Here is a 20,312-nt window from a genome sequence, read left to right on the forward strand (position 1 = left end):
CCGACTGTCCCGTTTCTCGACGTATTATATATTACAAAACGTTGTACTAAAATATGCTGTGTATTTTGACCAGACCGTGTTAAGTGTAGACTTAGATTAGTTTAGATATTTAGACAACATTGAGAGTACCTTATCCCAGCTTTGTTGAACCGTGATCCTTGTATAAGTATCTATGTATCTTTTTAATATTGTACTGATTTTTATTTTCTTACAAAACACACTACACAAAGCTGGGACACATTATACCTATAGTGACTGTACTGAAACTATCCCAATGCGTATTAGTAAGACATTTGTTTACGTATAGGGGTGTATGGCGATGTGCAGCGGGTGAAGATACTATACAACAAGAAAGATTCGGCTCTAATTCAGATGGCAGAACCACACCAGGCTCATCTAGGTAACTATGAACCTTATGTAACATGTAATAAAGTCAATATTACTATGAAAGAATTTATTTATTTAGGATTACGAGTGTATTGTGGTTCTCTTCGTAGTTTGTCTGTCGTAATATGAAGTGTCGTTGTGTATTCGCTACTTATTACGTTATTCATTTACTTTCATGTGTCGCTACTGTGAGAAATAGTTCTTGTATCTTTAAGACGAAAAATTTCATAATCCAAATTTTTCAATCAATACAATCTTAAAGTTTTATCAGTTTGTTTTATACTTAACAACGCTTATTTTGGTAAACGGACAAGCGAAATAAACGTAGAGTAACTTGCTATATTGATTAAAAACTCAAACGTTACACAGACATACTGAAGACGTTAAGATTAAAGCTTAAGATTTTTCAATCGCATATTTTTGAATGTAACTAAGTTCTTTTTTGATATTTATTAAAATCTAATCTTGCCACTTATGACCTCCAAAATTACAATTAATTAAATCTCTTTAATTTCTAAAGGTAGAACCGTTAGGTTTCCTTGATTCAATTCAATAGCCACAGGTTTTACTAGTATCGTTTGCTAACATATATGTTTGTTTTGAACAGCGATGACACACATGGATAAACTGCGCGTTTTCGGCAAAGCGATGCGCGTGATGTTGAGCAAACACCAGACTGTGCAGCTCCCCAAAGAGGGACAACCTGATGCTGGATTAACCAGGTAAATAACTACAAGAAAGCCTATGAGACGAATAAATCTTAAAATTTCTTATAAAGATATTTTTTTGCAAATATGTACGAAAACCAGTTTCTGGACGAAAAAAGGGAGAATATATAAACTGAACTCAATCTGGTTCAGAAATCTTAGAAAAATGGTGGACTCAAGGCCTACCCTCTCCTCCCAACATAATATAATAATTTTGTATGTAATTCACTTTCCAGGGACTATTCGCAGAGCCCGCTCCACAGATTCAAGAAGCCTGGCAGCAAAAACTACCAGAACATCTACCCGCCAAGCGCGACTCTGCATCTGTCCAACATTCCGTAAGCTCTACGTATATTTATTAATATGTAGCTAGATTCTTTACCACTATCGACAACCGGCTAGTTATCGATAATTTTTGTATGAAAATCTGATCAGCGCCTCTAGCGGTCGTCATTATAACTATTTTAGCAGTGCATTTTTACTGTCAAACTGTCGATACTTGATGGTTCCGATTGTATAGAATCTCTCTATTAATCACATATCTGACTGAAAAATGAGAAACAGATGAATTTCCAAAAATGCTCTCGTAGTGCTCTCATACCAAATTTAAATTTTCGGGTGTGCGTTGTCCATCAATGAGTCAGTCAGTAATGGAAGTTACATATTATTATGTATGTATACTTATATAGATTAAATGCTTAGTTAGTTTTACGTTCAACGTACTTTTTAACACATTGACATAAGTACTTAATATGCTGTTTATTTTCAGAGCAACTGTGTCCGAGGATGACATCAAGGAAGCTTTCACCAAGCGAGGATTCACGATTAAGGCGTTCAAGTTCTTCCCGTAAGTTTCAATCTGTATTATTAATCTCTCTCTATCTCTTTCTCACATCATTCACTGGCGTATATTTGTCCTTTTCATCACCATGGCGGCACAAGATCTACTTCTTCCAGAGGTGCTTTCGTACACGCAGAGGTTTTTCGCTACATATAAATCCTCTGCGTGTACGAAAGGACTTCTCTAAGAAATTCACCTCTAAATTGTGGACAGCGAAGCAAGAGGAAGCATCCATTTGTTTTCATCATTTCAATTTCACGTCATTGTTAATATGATATTACACCTGCTATGTCATTTTTTAAGGTACCACAGGGATAATCGGTACATATTTTTTTATATTGTTGTTAATGTAAATTAACTAAATTTGAATTCCTCTTTGATATAATTGCAGAAATTTAAAGATATTTTCTTTTAAAACTAGTAAGAGATAAAGCCAATTAACTTTTGAGACATCTGTTATTACTTTTAAAATTAAATATGACTTTTTCTTTTGATAGTTTTAGTAGCAAGTGAAGTAATGCGTATGGATGGTATTTGTTTTGCAGGAAGGATCGCAAGATGGCGCTGGTGCAGCTGCCGTCGATCGACGACGCGGTGGCGGCGCTCATCAAGATGCACAACTACCAGCTGTCAGAGTCCAACCACCTGCGAGTGTCGTTCTCCAAGTCGAGTATCTAAGCGACCGCCGGCGACTGCGAATATCACACAAGCGTCGGCAGTCGCGCCCGACTCCCCGTGGCTCCGCGACTGTCGACCGCATCGTACCTCTCATACAAATCGAGAATTTTCCCCTCGACTGAAAATTAAATATATCTGTATTACGCTTACTCGGAACACTAGAGATTAAGTGCTATTCTATTTTCTTAATAAATACGTACGTTTACTGTTAATGTACATCATACTCTAATATACTATCGTCACAGTTGAACGCCGCTTGTATTCTATCGTATTTTAGATACTACTCCGAACAGAACGTATTGACGTAGAGAGGATTTATATTTTGTGTGATATTCATTCCATATTAATAAGTATAATGATTATTTTATTTTTGTAAACTCGGTAATGTTTCCCGGTGATTTCAATATGATTTCGTTGTATCGGATGATCAGGACGGTATGTTTTGCAATTAGATTGCGCTAGTTACGTTTTCGTTGGGCGATTGTACCTACGATATGTATGGGTCGCAAGTCGCAATGTCAAACATTGCCCCGCTTGTTGAGTGGTTATAGTGCGGCATACTTTATATACCACCATACGATTTATATTCGTCACATGAGCACATTGTTGAGTCAACTTTTGGTCACATATAATTTGCAGTTATTAATCTTAAATTGTATTTTATACATATATTTTATTGTCTATTTTAATATGCACAATTTACTATTATTGCATTTCTTTGTAAGTAAATATAGTTTTGTACGCATACACATTTTTTCTTATTTTATTAATGGAATGTTATGTTTAGAAATGTGTATGTGTGTGCAATATTAGTTGTAGAATAATTTTAATGATATATTTTAGATGTAACAGTTGTTCTATGGCCGGTGGGTCGGTGTTCTGTCTACAACTTGGATGCTTCCATACTTGTTTCGTTTTACGAGAATATTGCCTGTTCTTACTTCGTTCATAGTTATCGACGGTTAGTTAGTGTAATCACAACTCTTATAGCTAAGCATCTAGTTGTATATCACTATTTAAAACGTTATGTTCAGTGACATAATAGTGACGTGATGCATTTATTTTGATGTTAATTTATATTAATGGTAGCTACAACATATATAAATGCTCGTGCATACGTTTCACTGAGTGGTTAATTTTAGATAATTATTTATTTGCGGTGGGATGTGGTGTGGCCATTGTCGCGATCACATATTTTTTAGAATAATTATCATAATATTGGTCCGTAGCCACACTGCGCCATTGCTCGGAGTCGCGACGGTCTATTAAGTATTAGCCAGATCTGATTTTGCTCTACGACATATTTAATCAACAGTATTTACACTAGGTCACAATAACTTCATTAAACAGTATTTTAGTTAAATAACTGTCCTTGGACGCTTCGTTTTGTACATAGACACACTCCGACTTCAATGAGTTGCTTACTCAAATCCTCACACTTCTAACTCGAACTTCGCTCATTTCTCAATTGGATTTCACACATCTTTGCCTTCTTAAATTAATTAAAAAATATGTCTAGTCCAATGCAAAAGAGATTAAGTTTGTCAAATAAGTGATTTTAACGTTATCAAATTATTATGATTCGTCTGAAATGAACTCTGGTAAGAAAAGCTTTTGTAAAAAGAATATAATATATGATGTAATGATGTAACGAATTCGTCGGTAGAGAGATGCCCCGTGAGACCCAGGCTCGAACGTAGGACCAGTTTTAGTGTTCACTCACACGTCCAGTTTATGTGATTAGGCAAAGCATGCGTGAAACATGTACAGAATACGACGCGCCAACAGAATACTGATGCCAGCGCCCCCTGTCGGATGGCAAGTTAATTAATAATGTAAGTCACAAAATATCAATGAACGCATTACATATCTCGGCGATGCCACGGTCGGTATTCAATTAGGATAGGAGAGGGAATGTAAATTGTAGGTTAAATAAAACGTTACGGTCGGTACAGAATGATGTGTAGATAATATTGAATAACTGAACAACTGAACAGCTGATCAGTGATGAAGCGCTCGGCGTACTCGTACTCCGGACGAAGTGTATGCACGCGAAATACTTACTGTCTTGTCGATTCCATTACTTTGAACATATCCCATTATAATAGCCAATCAAAAATCTTTTATTTTAGAAAACATTTGTGAAGTTATAAAAATCACATATTTACACTATTATGAAATGTATAATATATATCTCGTAACATACATAAGAAATAAAGATAGAGCTTAGTAAGATGAGTAAACTGAAAAAATTAGATTGTCATTACGGTATAAGATTTAATAGAAAAATTTAATCATACAAATTGTATTAATCAGTACCTACCTATAATAAGAACGTAAAAGTAGTTATTTGGTTTAGATAATGTTAGGTGACCAGGGTGAGGTGATATTTTGCACGTTTTTGAAAATGTTTTTCTATAGGCGCAGGATTCTGTGTCTGTGTATTGAAATGAAATGAGATGAGAGTGGGCTGCGATTGGTGGTGGTCTGTGTGAGTTGAGATCGGCGGTGATCGCATTTGTAATTTTAAAATAATAATTGTATTATTATTATTATGTATTTAAATTAAACAAGAAATCACAAAGAGATAACATATCCACTGTACTCAGCGTAGAACGCTACACACACCGCGGGTTCGTTTACCTTTGATCATTTATTTAGTTGCTCCTCGGACACTTACTCAAGTCGCTTATGCTCAATACGTTCTTAGACAATGTCGATTAATACGTGTGTAGCGTTTTGAGGCCTAAACGTTTTCTCAATAACATTGGTATTGACTAATAGATAATTATAGGAATTTATGTGTTTAGAGAAGTATTTTAAATATCTAGATTTTAATGGTAATATTATTAAAAAATAATAAATAGATCAGTGTTTAGGATGAGATGCCAAATTTAAAGTCAATACACATTATTTTAGGTAAAAGGTAATTGAAGTAATCTTAACATTTATTGAAAAGTTGATGAAAATGTTACAGTTAAATTATATTTGAGAGTTTTATTAAGCGCAATATATGCAATTTTATTCATTGTAAGTGAACATTGTTTCAATTTGTTAGTTAAAGTTATGCGTTGATAAATGATGTGAAAGTTGTTTTCGAATGTGTTAATGTACCATTCGCGTGTAGTGTATCTGTGGTGCGACGTCGCTCCCCGCTGTCTCCGGAGCACGCGCACGCGCCTCCGTCACTCGTTACTTCGTACTGATTAACTCATATACTGGTTGATATCACTCATATACGTGTATACGTGTATACGTATCCCCTTGCGTTCCACGGACATATCTCCGCATATCATACTGAATATGCTTATATTTTATTGCGCTTTATAATATTTATCTCTATTACATATTATATTAGCTGTATTTGTATTTCATAATGATATGAATAAAGCCAACATATCAGTAAATAGAAATTTGGCTAAGGCGCATATTATATACACTTTCACGCTCCTCGATATTCGCTTAGATGTTGTCTACTTCCTTTCGTCTGTGCGGCGACGCTCGCCCCTCCGGCCCTCGGAGCGTCGGCGTCGCCGCTGTTTAATGTGTCGTCGTCTATTTCTTATTTTTAATTTTAAGCCTTTTGTGTGGTTAATTTCACTCTTTATTTTTAATTTCATAATTAAACTATTATTATCATTGATACTTTTTGTTCTTTATTTTCAATCCTTACCCTTTCTACCTGGATCCCTTTTATTTCTATTTCATACCAATTGTCTACGATACGACAGCGGTGCGGAGTTACTACAGTGAGCGTTCGTTTATATTAACACTAACCTCGCTTACGTTTGTTTGTGAATGTCTGTGATTTGATTTCATCCCTTTATTTCAGAACACCTGAACGAGATTCAAGAAACTATTTGTAAATAAAACTTATAAATGTTAAAGGGGATCAATATAATGAAAAGTTGTACATTAGTACACAATTGGTATTCTAGACATATTCGTACTTATAGAACTTAATTACTATCCTGGCGAAATCTACACTCGACTACATTTTAAAGTATATCTATTACGCTTCAATATATTTATAAAACTTGTGAATAAAATATCTCTATCTTTTTTCAATGGGGTCTTCTGACCCAAGAAAAATATTTAGGCGAAATAACACGTTGTTTAGTTGAATTGTAAAGGGAGTAAGGGACTTTAAATATTGCCAATGATAATTATGTTTTATATAATATTATCAAGTGGAATATTATATTTCGCACAGGGTATAATGTGAATTAAAATTATAACACTGCCCGCGGCATTTGATCGCCCGAGGTGGTTATTTTGTGTCCGTGCCACGTCCCTTATTCCTGCTGTGTGAAAAGAACTGAACCATTCCGTATTGAAACGTTGAATTAGCGAAATTATTGTGTACCTGCCACTTGGAGGATATACGAGTCTACGTGTGACTCGTACCATATGTTAAATAATATTATCGACGAACGTCAACTGGGATGTTATATTTAAAGTTTAGTGGATCTCGAGAGTATTTTGTGTAGCCAATAACAAGTGGCAGCTGCACTCGTGTTAAATTATTATTCTGCGGATGTAAATATTATACACGACTATGTTAATAATTACAAATTAAATTAATAGGATCTATAGTAAAGATTAACATAATCATTACTTTAAGATTTACTAGTTAAATATCCTATCTTAATTTCAGTAGTCGCTCTAGTTAATTAAATACCTACCTTACGGAGAACCCTTCCTAGAAAGTATTAACGTAACTACCTTCCTTTGTTCCTTCGTTTAATAATGTTTTTGTTGTTTCATTAAAAGAATTAAATAATGGTGTGCAAATTAAAGGGTTGTGTGTAAAGTTAAAATAGATAAATAGATGTAAACAATCGTTCGAGTAACGAAAATTATCTCATCATTTACCTTCGGAAAGCACATCTATTTTTGTTCACTATCGTAGTAAGATTTGCTGAAACAATTTGAACATGTCAATATATTAGTCTTAATTCAATAAATATGCCAAAGACCAATCATTGGGAAAAAATAACAGGGATATAATAAATATTTTCCTTTCAACGTATCTAATGTTTTATCTCTAATAAATACACGTTTAAAGCATAAAGGCTAGCTATAACAAGCTATATTTCAAGATAAAACGTATTTTGATGATTGTTTGTGAAAATTAATTTTATGAGACGCCTACGGTCAGTCTCTGAAGACCGGACGCGCACTAATCTACATTATGTAATGCAGTTATAATGAATTATAAATATATACACAATATTAATATCTAAGTGACTACCCTATTGAACTCTAGATTTATTCTTTGTGATTTTATAATAAAATATAGTTGAAAATGGAGTGTTATTTGTGTTATTGAAATTACCAATCCTACTCACCCTCTGTTATAAATTTTGAATTAAAAACATGAACAGGCACCAGTTACACACTTTAAACAGCATCAATATTACTCTCTTCGCGTAATCTGTGGTTATGCTCTTGTAACGTGCATGAAGATTTCGATAAAGTCTAGTAACGCCATCTAGTAGTACAAAAGTCAGAATCCTGTCTGGAGCACAGCAGAGTTCGAATTCGAACCATCAGCACGATCAGTTTGTCTTGTGGCGGATGTTCGGTATCCCTTGGTTTAAACGACCACTATAATACATCACGTAAAGTATAAACATAAAATAATATGTATATTAACTAAGGTCCTTTAATATACATAATGAGCGACGACTTCAAAGTACGACTGCTGCTATTTAGGCAACAAGGCTATTAACCAATGGTTTCTTGATCTAGAGGCATTGCCTAGCCGTATTGTTGGATTTTTTTACACACTTTTCCAAATTATCTTCTTTAAAACTAATCATAGGTATATTAAGACTATGTTAGTTAAAATTGCATAATAATGTACCTACCTACATGTTCAAATTTATAACATAATAATATATTTGTGTATTCGGGTATAATAATATAGCACGTTGAAGCCATTTTCGTGGGAATCTGGATCGCGTCGATCCGTAAAAACCATGTACCGATTATTTTATGAATAAATATTATAATTTTATGAATCACTTGAAAAATATCCAATATGATGAAGTGGTTCTAAAGTTATGCGCGTACTTAGGTACCTATCAATAATTCATGTTTAGTTTACGAACGAAATGAACAGCGTCAAAAATTTAAAACTGATAGGGCTGCCAAGTTAGGAGATTTCTTCCAAATTAAGAGGAAAAAGAAGCTATAATTTTTAACGTGTGAGCAATAAATGTAGCAAAGTCTAGGAAGAAGAAAAGCTAGGCTAATACATTGTAAATAGCATTTAATTTATCAGTTTTAAATAATTTTAAATATGTTATTTTGATTATTCTTTAGGGGAAATAAAATTAAAAGTTGGTTACCCAGTACAGTGACACTAATGACAGCGACTTTGACAATGTTATGAAAATCTGACCCGAGGTGGAAAGCCGAAAATCTTGATTTACGAAAACATTATTTAATACTGAATATTTTCTTGATTTGCTAACATTAATGCGAAGTTAAGCTTCTTTCATTAGGTAATCGGCGCTTACTGTTTATAAGTCGATGTCTTTATGAAAAGGTAGCAAAATGTGGCGGACTGTCCTAAGATTAACTCCAAGTTTCTCTATTCCTATATTTCGCGGAACTAATGTAAATGACACAAATTTACTCCTTGAAAGAACACCAGATGTTCCTCAAACAGGATGGGAAAGAGTTAAAAAGATGTATTCCAGAAAGTGAGTTGTAAAACTTCTATATTAATTTAAATTAATTTATTTGTAACTTCATTCTAAACGCAGTCTCTATGTTTACTATGTTCTATTAAAAATTACAGTGAGATTATACAAAACTATTGATTTCGACGATTGAAATGATATTGTTATTCAGCAGGCACTTATAAGTTTTTAAATTTTATATTCTAACCTCATTGCTCTTTCTTATATAAAAATAAAATTTTTGACAGAGTGATTGTATATTCTGCAACTAAATCATATAAATCAAATTTACCAAATAGTTGACCAATACATTCAAAGTAAGTTTGTATAAATTTTCAGTGATTATGAAGAAATGTCGGTAGAACTGACTACAGTGATTCAGTCTGCAAGTTGTGGAGCATTCATAGGAGCAGCCTTAGGAGGATTTGTGAGCTCTAGAGTAGCATACCTCAACTTTATAGAAAACAATCAAGCTACTATTTTTAAGTCCACTGCACAGGCCAAGGTAAGCTGCCAACGTAAGAAATATTAAAAAGGTCAGAAAGCTATGATTACTTTTTGATGTCTCCTTTTTTTATTCTTTCATTAATAATGGTAATATAATTACTTACCTACTTATTGCTACTTATCATATAGTATAACAATTTTTAACTGCCTGTGTGGTGTTGTTCTTAGTGTACGTGATTGCCTCACACAAGACTGAGGTTCAAATCCTGGGTTGGGTTAAAAAGTTATTTCATTGTGTTTTCAAGGATTGCCCAGAGTTAGGAATTTCAAGTCATAGCCCTTCATGTTTCGGAAAACGAGTGAAGTCATCGGGCCAATAACATTGTGTAACATTAATTTCTTTCAGAGAAACAAAATTAATATTCTTCTTTATTTCCAGAAACAATTACAAGATTATGTAACAATAGCATTTGCAAAAGGAGCATATAGGTGGGGCTGGCGATTGTGTTTCTTTACTGGTTTATTTAGGTAAGACATCTAAGTTTCATTTTATTTTTTACTATATGACCTTGGCCATTGGTCTTCCAACCTATTTCAACCCAGCATTGTATTTAAATTTTTGAATAAGCTTAACAATGTTTTATGTTTTCAGTTTAACAGCAACAACAGTGTCAGTGTATCGTGGCGACACATCCCTCATAGAATACATGTCAGCCGGGGCTCTCACTGGAGCCTTGTATAAGATTGATATGGGTTTAGCAGCTACATTAGTAGGTGCTGGTTTAGGTATGAACAAATTATTTATCTTCATACATTTCCAAACCCATAATTTGGTTTTAGTCTTGTAAAATATAGAATAGACTTTGTTGATTTAGTTAATAATGAAATTCTTTGTGTTCAAGTTGAGCCCTAGATTATCTAAGTTTTACTGTTGTACTCTTCACCAGCAGTTTCTGAGTACATTTAACGGTAGTTTATCTATTCAATAGCGTTTTTTTTTATATGAGTTTCAACGCTACTGAATAGATGAACTACCGCTAAGTGTACCACAGTAACTGGGGGTTAGTCAAATCATTGTTGTGGAAATGGTAACTAAAGTTCTTGCACACTAAGTCGCCATTAATGATAAAAACTACTGGCAACATCAAGATATGCAATTAGAATTGTAATTCAAGTAATTTGTTTATGGAAGAAGATAATATCATCACTTATCAAACTAATGTTTTAATTATTTTCGTTTTGCAGGAACTGTATTGAGTGCAGTAGCCGGGTTGGCAATACTAGGAATATTGAAAGTCACAGGCCTCTCAATGGATGAAATCAGAAAAGCTTTATATAGATTAAAAGAAGCAAGGTATGTATCATTTAACACAAGTCCTTATCCTCCATCGAAATATTTTAAAGGCTAAATACCCTACACTATTTAGTGTAAACTTCTGGTGTAAAAGCTAGTTTTCGAAAGACACTTTAAATTATGGGTCCCAGCTGTCATTTTTGGAGGTCCGATGGGCAGTTGCTCCATGTAAAATACAGGTATTCAGCTGTATCTGATGAGACTGGAAGCCGACTCCAACATGGTTGGAAGAAAGGCTAGGATGATAGATATTCTGCAGTTATGGTCTCAGCAGAGGTTTTTTCGAAATTTGACATATTTCTACATGCTTTTCTGGTAAATGTGTTGGAGTCGAGGCCTTATTTCTCCATGATATATGATACAAAGTACACTGAAATTTTCGTATTTCAAAACAAGTATGTAATACTTCTATTTATGTATATTATTCTTCTTTACAGAGAGAATCAATATAATCAGGCTTTGGAGAAGTCAGCGACAATCAAGAATGATGAGCTCACAAAAAGTCACAACGAAATTGTAAAGGAGTTGGGCGAAAGAAAAATAGATGATATTAATTAGGAGTGAACATTAATTTATTTATTTGAGTAAATGAGAGTAGTTTGACTAAGTTTTTTTAACTGGATAGTAATAGTTTTGTGAAATTGAAAGACCATTGATGTATGTAGGCACATTTACATTACAATATGTATTTTTGTACGTGTTGTGTATGTGTATTGTAAGAACCCACTGAAAAGTTTTTATTTCCTGTCGAAATTTATTCAAGTTAATAAAGTTTCAAATAAGTTTGAAGATTTAAGCAAAATTGAATTTATTTATTTTCTATTAATACCTGATGTTATTTTCAATACTCAGACAAGCAGATACTGTAAAAAACTGTAAATTATGTAAAATAAATTGTTACAAAGTTTGCATGTGTCTTGTTTCCTCTTGTCCTTATCCCACTAGAAGTGGAGTCAGCACTTCACTGCTTTCTTTTACCAAAAACACGTTTTTACAACGGACTGTGATCAAGTCCCAGTTTTACACTTCTAATTATCTATCAAATACATATCAGATGGAATTAAGACAGTTGTTACCATACTTTTGCAGTCAATTTATTTTGCAGATAGGTTTTTTGATACATATCTATAAATTGTGAGACATAAACATTCCAAAATTTAAGAAATGTCGTTGGATCCATGCCTGATGATTCCAAAATAAAAGATTAGATGTTTGTCTAAAATAAAAATTCAATTATATTAAAAGCAATTTATTATAATAGACATTGCACAATACAGATGTAGTCAAACCGATTTACAAAAATATAAGGAAATATGTATTTACAAACATTTCATATTGTATTTGTGCATTAATTTCCGAATAGAAACGAATTGTTTTCATTTATTTCTTAAATACGAAAGGTAAAAAATGCTAAGACTTATAATTAAACGAGATAAGAACGCTTATGAATAAAAGTTACAAATGTTTAAAAATGGCAAGATCTAATAATAAATATATTGAGCTATATATGCGTTCATAATATTAGCAGCGACTGTATTTAGCAAAACTATTTTTATAGAAATATGTTTAAGCAAAAATACAAAAATATCTCGTCGAATGTCACGTTAAACGCACCGTTTCTCGCTACCACGCACATTTCTGATACAAAACTTATTCTTAGACACAGTAGTAGTGTCGACAGTAGTTTCAAATTAGTAGCTGAGAGAGTTTAGAATCGTTAATAATGATTTTTTAATTACCATCAGATATCAAAATAACTTTTTATACATATTTCCAATGATTACAGTCGCTGCTCTAAGAAAAACTCGATTTTAAAACAAGAAGTCTTCGCAAAATTTTAAGAAAAATACCAATACAATAGAATAATAATTTCTATGCAAAAATATACATAAGAGCTTTTAAACAGTATTATAGCTAATGACTGTAATACTTTCGAGTATCAACTAACGAGCTAAGTTCGTACTTCATTACGATAACTAATACTTTTAAATGTCAATCTCATTTATTACGACATTGTTAAAAAATAGTATACAATCTACATTTTTTATTTTAAAATATTTTTTTTAGAGAGACCGGGAGCGCCTAAGAATATTTCTCTGATTTATATTTCATACAACGACGACTAACACAGCAGCGCTCCGGCGCACCATAAATTCGAGAAGCCAATATCGTTTACTAAAAAATGTAGCCAATGTGTTCGATGTTTTTTTTTTGTTTGAATTTATTGCACAATAGTCTTTCAGTTCCGTATTCCACACTTAAAAAGCGAATTCACAAACGTTATAAGACAAATATTATTAAGACAATGATCTACGAATTATCATCGTTTGAGAGTGAAACGATACAATTAATTAGTACTTTAAAGTAACGTTTGCAAATCCGACGGACAGTATGATTATATTAATATAAAAGGTAACTAAATAAGTTACGTTAATACAAACTTTTAATGTTATTATTGCAGTTGAATGTACTTTTATTTCTACAATGTAATTTGAAGTCACGCGGTTTAAAGTTATTTAAGCGGTTATAGTTTACTGTGCCGGCTTCGTACCGGGTGTTGAGCATTTTTGCAAATAATTTGATTTCATACTATATAAAATATATTTTCCTTTGAGACTAAAGTTTAGATGTGGAAATTGTATCAGGTATAATATATTAACGCCCATTTGGGTTCAAGTTACGTAATTTAAAATTTTCGCAAAAGTATCTTCCAATTAGGTAACTTAACCTCAATCAAAAAAACTTTACAGTGTCTTATTTAAAGTCTATAACTCGATAGCAAACTCATGATTTACAATCACTTAAGCGATAACCACCACTTGTTCAAGCCGCGTGACTTCTTATACAAATACTATAATATACTTTTTACTGAGTGCTCTGAGACTTAGTGATTCTCTTAGCACCTCTGTTGGGCGGACCCTTAGGTTTGGCGAAAGCAGGACGGTGCAGGTTCCTCTTGGGATGAATCTCGTCGTACAAGAATTCTTCAGTCAACTCCTTACCGTCATCGATCTCCAACTGAAATAATAATTTTATATAGAAGCATCATCGCAAGATCTAATGGTATGATAATCACTAATAAAAAAAAACTGCAGAATAGGATAAAAAGTTCTGAAGCTTTAAAAAGTAATAGATGACTAATGGCCATAAGCAAAAACGTCCATTATCCATTAATTTTTAACAGCTCTCTGAGTTGACACTGCTTCAAATATACAATGTTTTCTACTGCCACTATTATATTAAATGGAATCCAATGCACGTTACACGGAAAAAATATGCCTGTTTGCACGACATCTCAAGTGCCATGCAGACTTCTTTACTTAAATTGGTGCGAAACAGCTTTCAGCATCATTAATAATTCAATGTTGTTTCTGCACTTACCCTTTTAGCAATTTCAAGGCCCATCTTCTCAATGATTTCTAGGAACTGTCCCTTACAACTGGAGTACATCATCCTTTCCTTTATACTGCAGTTGTAACCCGGCATTGAATAAATAAACACTGAAACATTTAATATAAATTTAATGTATTTATTTCTAAGCTCGAAAACATGTTATTGCTGCGATAGGTGATTCAAAAATTATGGTTGTTAACATGGACAAAATAATGTCTATGGTGAAATTTTATTTTCCTCTACACTTTATTTTATTTACCTAAATTATTATTTTATTTATTTACTCTCTATGTCTTTTAACGAAAACGAACCAATTTTATTAGATTATAAGGTAGTCTGAGATTTTTTACGAAAATTGCGCTTTGCATTAACTACTGACCTACACTCTCGAGGTAGTCACTTTCGTGCGTGTGCTTGAATATGTACAAGTGATATCTGGCCTGGTCGCTTGGCACTTGTTGCGGTAACTCCGTCAGTGATATGTTGGCAGCTTTGGACAAATGGATCTTCTCCTCTTCTATATCTGCAATGTTACATTTCAAATTATATTTTTGAGGCGTCCATAGCCAGTGGCGCTCACCGATCGGTAAACGATCTGTGGATCAAGCAAACTTTGGCACAGATTCCCCATAGATGGGTGACCGCATAGAGGTATTTCATCAAACTGGGCGTCTCCATGCTTCAGAGGGCACGTAAAAAGTCGGTCCCGGTTGTTGTGTACTAAGGTAACAGTCGTTAAGCCACGTCAGAGGCCTTCGGGAGGCTTGAACAACTTTAACAATAGGTTGACCATTAACCATACGATAAGAAGAAGAATTTTATTTTTACAAATGTATAAAAAACCCGTTTCTGGTCTCGACGTTGCTCGCGAAGTAAGTCTTCGCAGAGTAAAAAGTATTGTATATTTGTTTATCCAGGTTATAAACTACGTGAGTAGCAAATATCATCATAATCAGTTTCATAGTATTTCGCACGAAAGAGTCACAAACATTCATACATACATCCTCACAAATTTTTTGGGTTATAATTTTTTATTTGACAAAGGGGCTAGTTTAAACGTGAACATGTAACTCCTAAATATCAAATCATACGACATCCTTCTGTTAACTGTTTTCTTATGCAGTTTCGTATACAGAGCATAAGCCCCAAGAGACAGGGAAAGACAACATAGTGTCGCACCACTTCTGGGTTATAATAATAGTAGGATTTGTATGAACTTCAGTGTACTCACCTATTTTAAATTGCAAGTAGTTATAGGAACCTCTTTTGAGATCATGAATTCCTTGTTTGGCATCCTCTGTGATTGGAAACGAAACACCACCCATTGTAGATTGTCTGAAATAAATAATAATATTTCGTTGACAATAATCCATCTTTGTTCAAGGTAGAAGATCAATCAATCAAGTCAGAAACATGGAGCAATAGTATATATTTCTGCAAATACTGCTGTAGGAATAAATTTCGCTGTCAGCACTATAACTGTTTACAGCATTAAATTGCTTATCCATCAAATGTAAAATCGCCGTTAAACATATGTTTGGCGAGTTTAATATGTACTTAGTTTTAAGCTACTTTTAAATAAATAAAAATTACTTAATTAAAAACAAAAATAAAATATTTTTATGAACATACTAAACCAAATATTAAACTGAATGAAGATGTGTTATGGTGCATTTGTTGACAAATGTAACAACAGTTTTTAAATTATTGAACCATGTAGATCTAATTTAAAAACAGTATGGATAAATACGAATGCTTACCTAGCATCGGTTCCATAGTTAGTGTTCTGTTCACTTTCCTGCAGTTCCTTCAATGCCTCTTCTCTGTCAGTGAGCGGCGCCGGCGCACTCACGCCAGTCACGTGAGCTTTGTAACCTTTCAGGCAGACTTCATCCTATAACATAATGACGTTAAGTTATTAAAGTTTTGGAAGTAGTTGTCATGCCTTTGAATTAGGGTCTTTGTCATGCCAGAAACAGTATAACCTGTTTAATAACAGATTAAAATATGTACGATCCTCCTGTCTGCTATTTGGACACGGCAGCCCAAATGGGTAGTAGTTTGTTGTCTCTACTACTTCAGTCTCATAGCCCCACTGCTAACACGTCCGAGGTCGGACACAGGCAACCTGTTTTAGCTAATTTTGGGAACATTTGGGTATCTTCCTTGTGTACATCAGAGAAAACATTTATGCATATTAGGACTGTTCTTGTCGCTAAATCGTTGCAGGCTAAACACTGCTATTACTTTAATAACTGAGGTGAAATCAAATAAACTAGACATAAAAAGTTATTGAATATACCTTGACTGTAGCATGCATTTCATCCTTAATATGAGCCGAGCCGAACTCCTGTTTGAGAGTTGCTTTAGTAGAGGCGTATAACATCTTATGTCTGACGGGCGCGCTGTCGGGAGACCAGCTGAGCAGCAGCCACTCATGGCCGACGGAGTTTGTGGAGTCAAACCTGGCAATAGAAAAAAAAAATACAAAATTAATTATGAAATAACAGAACTAACTTTTATATAGAAATTGGTTAACTTACTTTGCAAGTAGAATTTTGCCACATAATTTCTTACTTATGCTAATACTTTATTTATAAAATGGGTTTACACAAAAGCTGTGGAATTAGATCTATATGACAACATTGATGTCTTAAAAATTCAAATAATGCTTTACTTTTTTGTAACATGTCACATAATAGTTACAATTTAGTTTTACATTTGAAGGTACTTTTATAGGGTGTGGCAAGGTTTATTGTGTAAAACCAATGTACCATTCTCCACCATTAATACTGGTTGATCAGCATTTTGATTACATTTTGGTAGAGATTAATTGAATAAGATTACATGTCACTATTGTTATAGAACCGTAAAGCATTGTTGATTGCTATCTAAATGTAACCCTTACAAATTACTAAATCTATACTAATATTATAAAGCTGAAGAGTATGTTTGTTTGTTTGTTTGTTTGAACGCGCTAATCTCAGGAAGTACTGGTCTGATTTGAAAAAAATTTTCAGTATTAGATAGCCCATTTATCAAGGAAGGCTATATATCATCACGCAACGACAACGAACGAAAACGAAACAGTAAAAAATGTTATAAAAACGGGGAACATTTTGACCCATTCTCTTATGTGACGCAAGCGAAGTTGCGCGAGTCAGCTAGTGAACTATAGAAAAAGTATGAAATATTTAATAGTATACAGCAGATGCAATTAGGCAATGTACAGGACCCCTTATGATTATGATTGACACAGGACCGGGAGCATGAAACAGCCATAAAGAGGCCTATACTTAGCAGTGAGTAAAATGGGGTTGTCTATGATGATGATGCAACTTTATTTTTAAAACAACCGACCCAATTCCAAACAACACTTTATTTATAGAAACCTATATCATACTTGAATGAATTAACTAATCTCTGGATATAGTTTGAAGGTCTTATACTTATAAAGATAAGAGCAGAAGCTTACATAATAAAACTATTGAAGTGAAACTCTCAAAAAAATTAAATTGAGAAGATTTTCAGATAACTGAGTGTTCACTGTTCACACAAACCAATGGCCAGTTTCTTCATACATATCTAAAGTAACCACTAAAGTCATTGACTTTTACCAGACATTTGTGTATTAAAGGTAGATCTATGTCTTCATAAAACTGTCAGTAAATTCTTATTATTACTAAATTCTCTCAAAGAAAACTTTACCCCTAAACTTTGGTTGTTAATTTTGATCAAAAAACTTGTCTATAGTCAGGTTTCTGATAGGGAACTAAGGTTTCGGAATATTATCTAGAATATATAGTACCTGTATAAGATGTAGCAAGGCAAGTCTTCAACAACCAATGAAGGTACATATTTGTCAAAGTCCTGCTCCCAAGAGTGTTTCGTTGGGTAGTGTTTGGCTAACACTAACTGCTCTGGAATGTAATAAAACATATAATATATATAAACACACAAACCAAGGTTACTGTAGCTTAACTAAGATAGAGCTCAGGTAAGGTTAATGCTATTTATAGAAATAGAATTATGTTACAGAACACTTGGTATATAATATAATGTTTATTGACTTCTAAACATAGATTGAGCTTAAGTATATTGAAAAGGAGTATATCACTTGTTAATTATATTTAATTTTGATTTATTGAGACACTTCCCTCTCAAAGTGTCTGTCTGTTTGCAATAAACTCAAAATCAACTGAATGAATTTTCACACAGTATTCAGGAGAGAGCTTATCAAGGAAGATTTTATTGTATAGTTTGTTAAGCTTAACCATGTGAATTTCGGGTGAAGCTGAAGCAGGCCACTAGTAATCATAATTAGGATATACTAAGGCAAAAACAGTAATAACAAATGACTTGGTTTCCTTGCATGTGTTTCTTTCAATAAGTCAATCTGAAAAGCTTTATAGTTAAAAAAAGTATTGAAGATTAAAAAGAAGAGAGGCAGATTTTGCAGTATTACCATTTTCAATGCTGATTTTCAACACTCTGATTTTTCCTTCTCTACATTTGCCCAAATATTTCTTCAATTCTGCATTTGCTGTAATTAAGACATAGCTAGAATTAATATCTATTAAAATAATACACCAGAAGGATGGCACAATGAAACAAAATATATAAAAATACCTTTTGCTTATCAAATTTCACTTCAATTCCAAAAAAAAGTTAGTCAGAGTTTAAATTACCAAGGACACAATCAATTTTATAACTTTAGAGAATGGTGAGGTTCTCACATACAATTTAGTTTCCTTACTGGCTAATATTTTAGGTACTTTTTGTTTCAATATTATACTTATGAAATTGACAAAAGGTTCTACATAAGTAAACATTGTTTTAGTAGAACACCACACCCCTTTTACTAATATGATGTAATGAAACTAATTATCTACATCCTTTTTAGTGCTATCTACATCATGTTAGTAGAGTACACATTGTTTGACCATGAACTTGATATAACAATATCATATTTCATAGCTTATAAGTAAGTGAGCCAAAGTAAGGTATAATAATAATGCTACATGTGTACCAGCCTAAGTTATTATTAGATTTTAAATAGTATACATTTCATTCATAGTTTTATTCGAAATCACATTCCGCGTAGGTGTTTATTCCGAGGCCAAAACTGCCAAGTTTACTATTTTTACATACTGATTCTAGTGTTCTATACATTCTAACCAATAAAACTATCAAGAGAACCCAAATTTGCCGGTTTATTAGCATAATACGTGTATTATTTTGAAATGGTAAGCTGAGATAACAGTATTTTATCATACCTTGAATTCCTGTTTGATGAGACATTGTAATTAGCTTTTGATGGTTAACTTATGTTACGGGTAATTCCACAAAATAATATAAATCACTAATTAACGGTAAATAAACTGTAAAAGAAACGAAACAATAAAATTCTCCCGTTCACGTAAATACAATGAAGAGAATTGACAGCGCGGCGGTGACAGGTGCTGTCAATATCGTCGGACGTCGATCGATATATTTTTTAAGACTTTGAATACCTGTCTTTTAAAATATAACAATTTACTCTATTCGAATAAACTAATACAACAGACTTTAAATAGCCCATTTTAAGTTAACTCTTACCATCTGGAAGAGAAAAAAAAAAGTTTTGTTTGGGTTTTCTGGTTTCCTCATAAGATAAGAAGAATGAAAAACTCAGTAAGTAAATAAAAAGCTTGAAGTCTATAACGCACTTACTTTTGAACTTGAATTATATTAGTTTGACAATATTATACACTTTCAGCTCCTGAGCGACAGTAATATGCATTCAAAAAATAGTACAGATATGATTCCAAGGC

General features: G+C 33.2%; 3 protein-coding genes across 11 annotated transcripts in view; 2 read left to right on the plus strand and 1 right to left on the minus strand.

Moving 5' to 3' along the window:
* Positions 1-7,926, plus strand: part of heph (polypyrimidine tract-binding protein 1 heph) — a 422,565-nt gene extending 414,639 nt beyond the window's left edge. For all 9 annotated transcript variants that reach the window (XM_076114244.1, XM_076114245.1, XM_076114246.1 and 6 more), the window contains 5 exons: positions 308-400; positions 995-1,109; positions 1,331-1,432; positions 1,864-1,941; positions 2,481-7,926. In XM_076114244.1, coding sequence (XP_075970359.1) covers positions 308-400; positions 995-1,109; positions 1,331-1,432; positions 1,864-1,941; positions 2,481-2,613 — 521 coding nt within the window. In that variant the 3' untranslated portion in view covers positions 2,614-7,926. The remainder of the gene's footprint in view (positions 1-307; positions 401-994; positions 1,110-1,330; positions 1,433-1,863; positions 1,942-2,480) is intronic.
* Positions 7,927-8,993: 1,067 nt separating this feature from the next.
* On the plus strand, positions 8,994-12,013 carry 140up (RPII140-upstream gene protein). The gene is made up of 6 exons (XM_076114259.1): positions 8,994-9,326; positions 9,645-9,810; positions 10,192-10,280; positions 10,405-10,538; positions 10,998-11,106; positions 11,544-12,013. The coding sequence occupies exons 1-6, from the start codon at positions 9,178-9,180 to the stop codon at positions 11,662-11,664; spliced, it is 768 nt and encodes a 255-aa protein (XP_075970374.1). The 5' UTR covers positions 8,994-9,177; the 3' UTR covers positions 11,665-12,013.
* Positions 12,014-12,339: 326 nt separating this feature from the next.
* On the minus strand, positions 12,340-19,946 carry twf (twinfilin actin binding protein). The gene is made up of 9 exons (XM_076114258.1): positions 19,776-19,946; positions 18,965-19,042; positions 18,308-18,419; positions 16,802-16,964; positions 16,260-16,393; positions 15,731-15,834; positions 14,879-15,022; positions 14,488-14,606; positions 12,340-14,124 (listed from the first exon to the last, which is right to left on the minus strand). Exons 1-9 carry the CDS (start codon positions 19,798-19,800, stop codon positions 13,972-13,974), a joined length of 1,032 nt encoding a protein of 343 aa, XP_075970373.1. The 5' UTR covers positions 19,801-19,946; the 3' UTR covers positions 12,340-13,971.
* Positions 19,947-20,312: the final 366 nt, after the last annotated feature.

The sequence above is a fragment of the Anticarsia gemmatalis genome, chromosome 5 (genome assembly GCF_050436995.1).
Source record: "Anticarsia gemmatalis isolate Benzon Research Colony breed Stoneville strain chromosome 5, ilAntGemm2 primary, whole genome shotgun sequence".
NCBI lineage: Eukaryota > Metazoa > Arthropoda > Insecta > Lepidoptera > Erebidae > Anticarsia > Anticarsia gemmatalis.

What these genes read in the sequence shown, in the direction of transcription:
- 140up (XM_076114259.1), top strand. Translation starts at nt 9,178, where the DNA reads ATGTGGCGGACTGTCCTAAGATTAACTCCAAGTTTCTCTATTCCTATA. An exon ending in TTCTTTACTGGTTTATTTAG is followed by an intron (nt 10,281 to 10,404) that starts GTAAGACATCTA and finishes TTATGTTTTCAG; the next exon opens with TTTAACAGCAACAACAGTGT. An exon ending in TATAGATTAAAAGAAGCAAG is followed by an intron (nt 11,107 to 11,543) that starts GTATGTATCATT and finishes TCTTCTTTACAG; the next exon opens with AGAGAATCAATATAATCAGG.
- twf (XM_076114258.1), bottom strand. Translation starts at nt 19,800, where the DNA reads ATGTCTCATCAAACAGGAATTCAAG. An exon ending in TGACTACCTCGAGAGTGTAG is followed by an intron (nt 14,607 to 14,878) that starts GTCAGTAGTTAA and finishes TAAATGTTTCAG; the next exon opens with TGTTTATTTATTCAATGCCG. An exon ending in GCCTTGAAATTGCTAAAAGG is followed by an intron (nt 14,125 to 14,487) that starts GTAAGTGCAGAA and finishes TTATTATTTCAG; the next exon opens with TTGGAGATCGATGACGGTAA.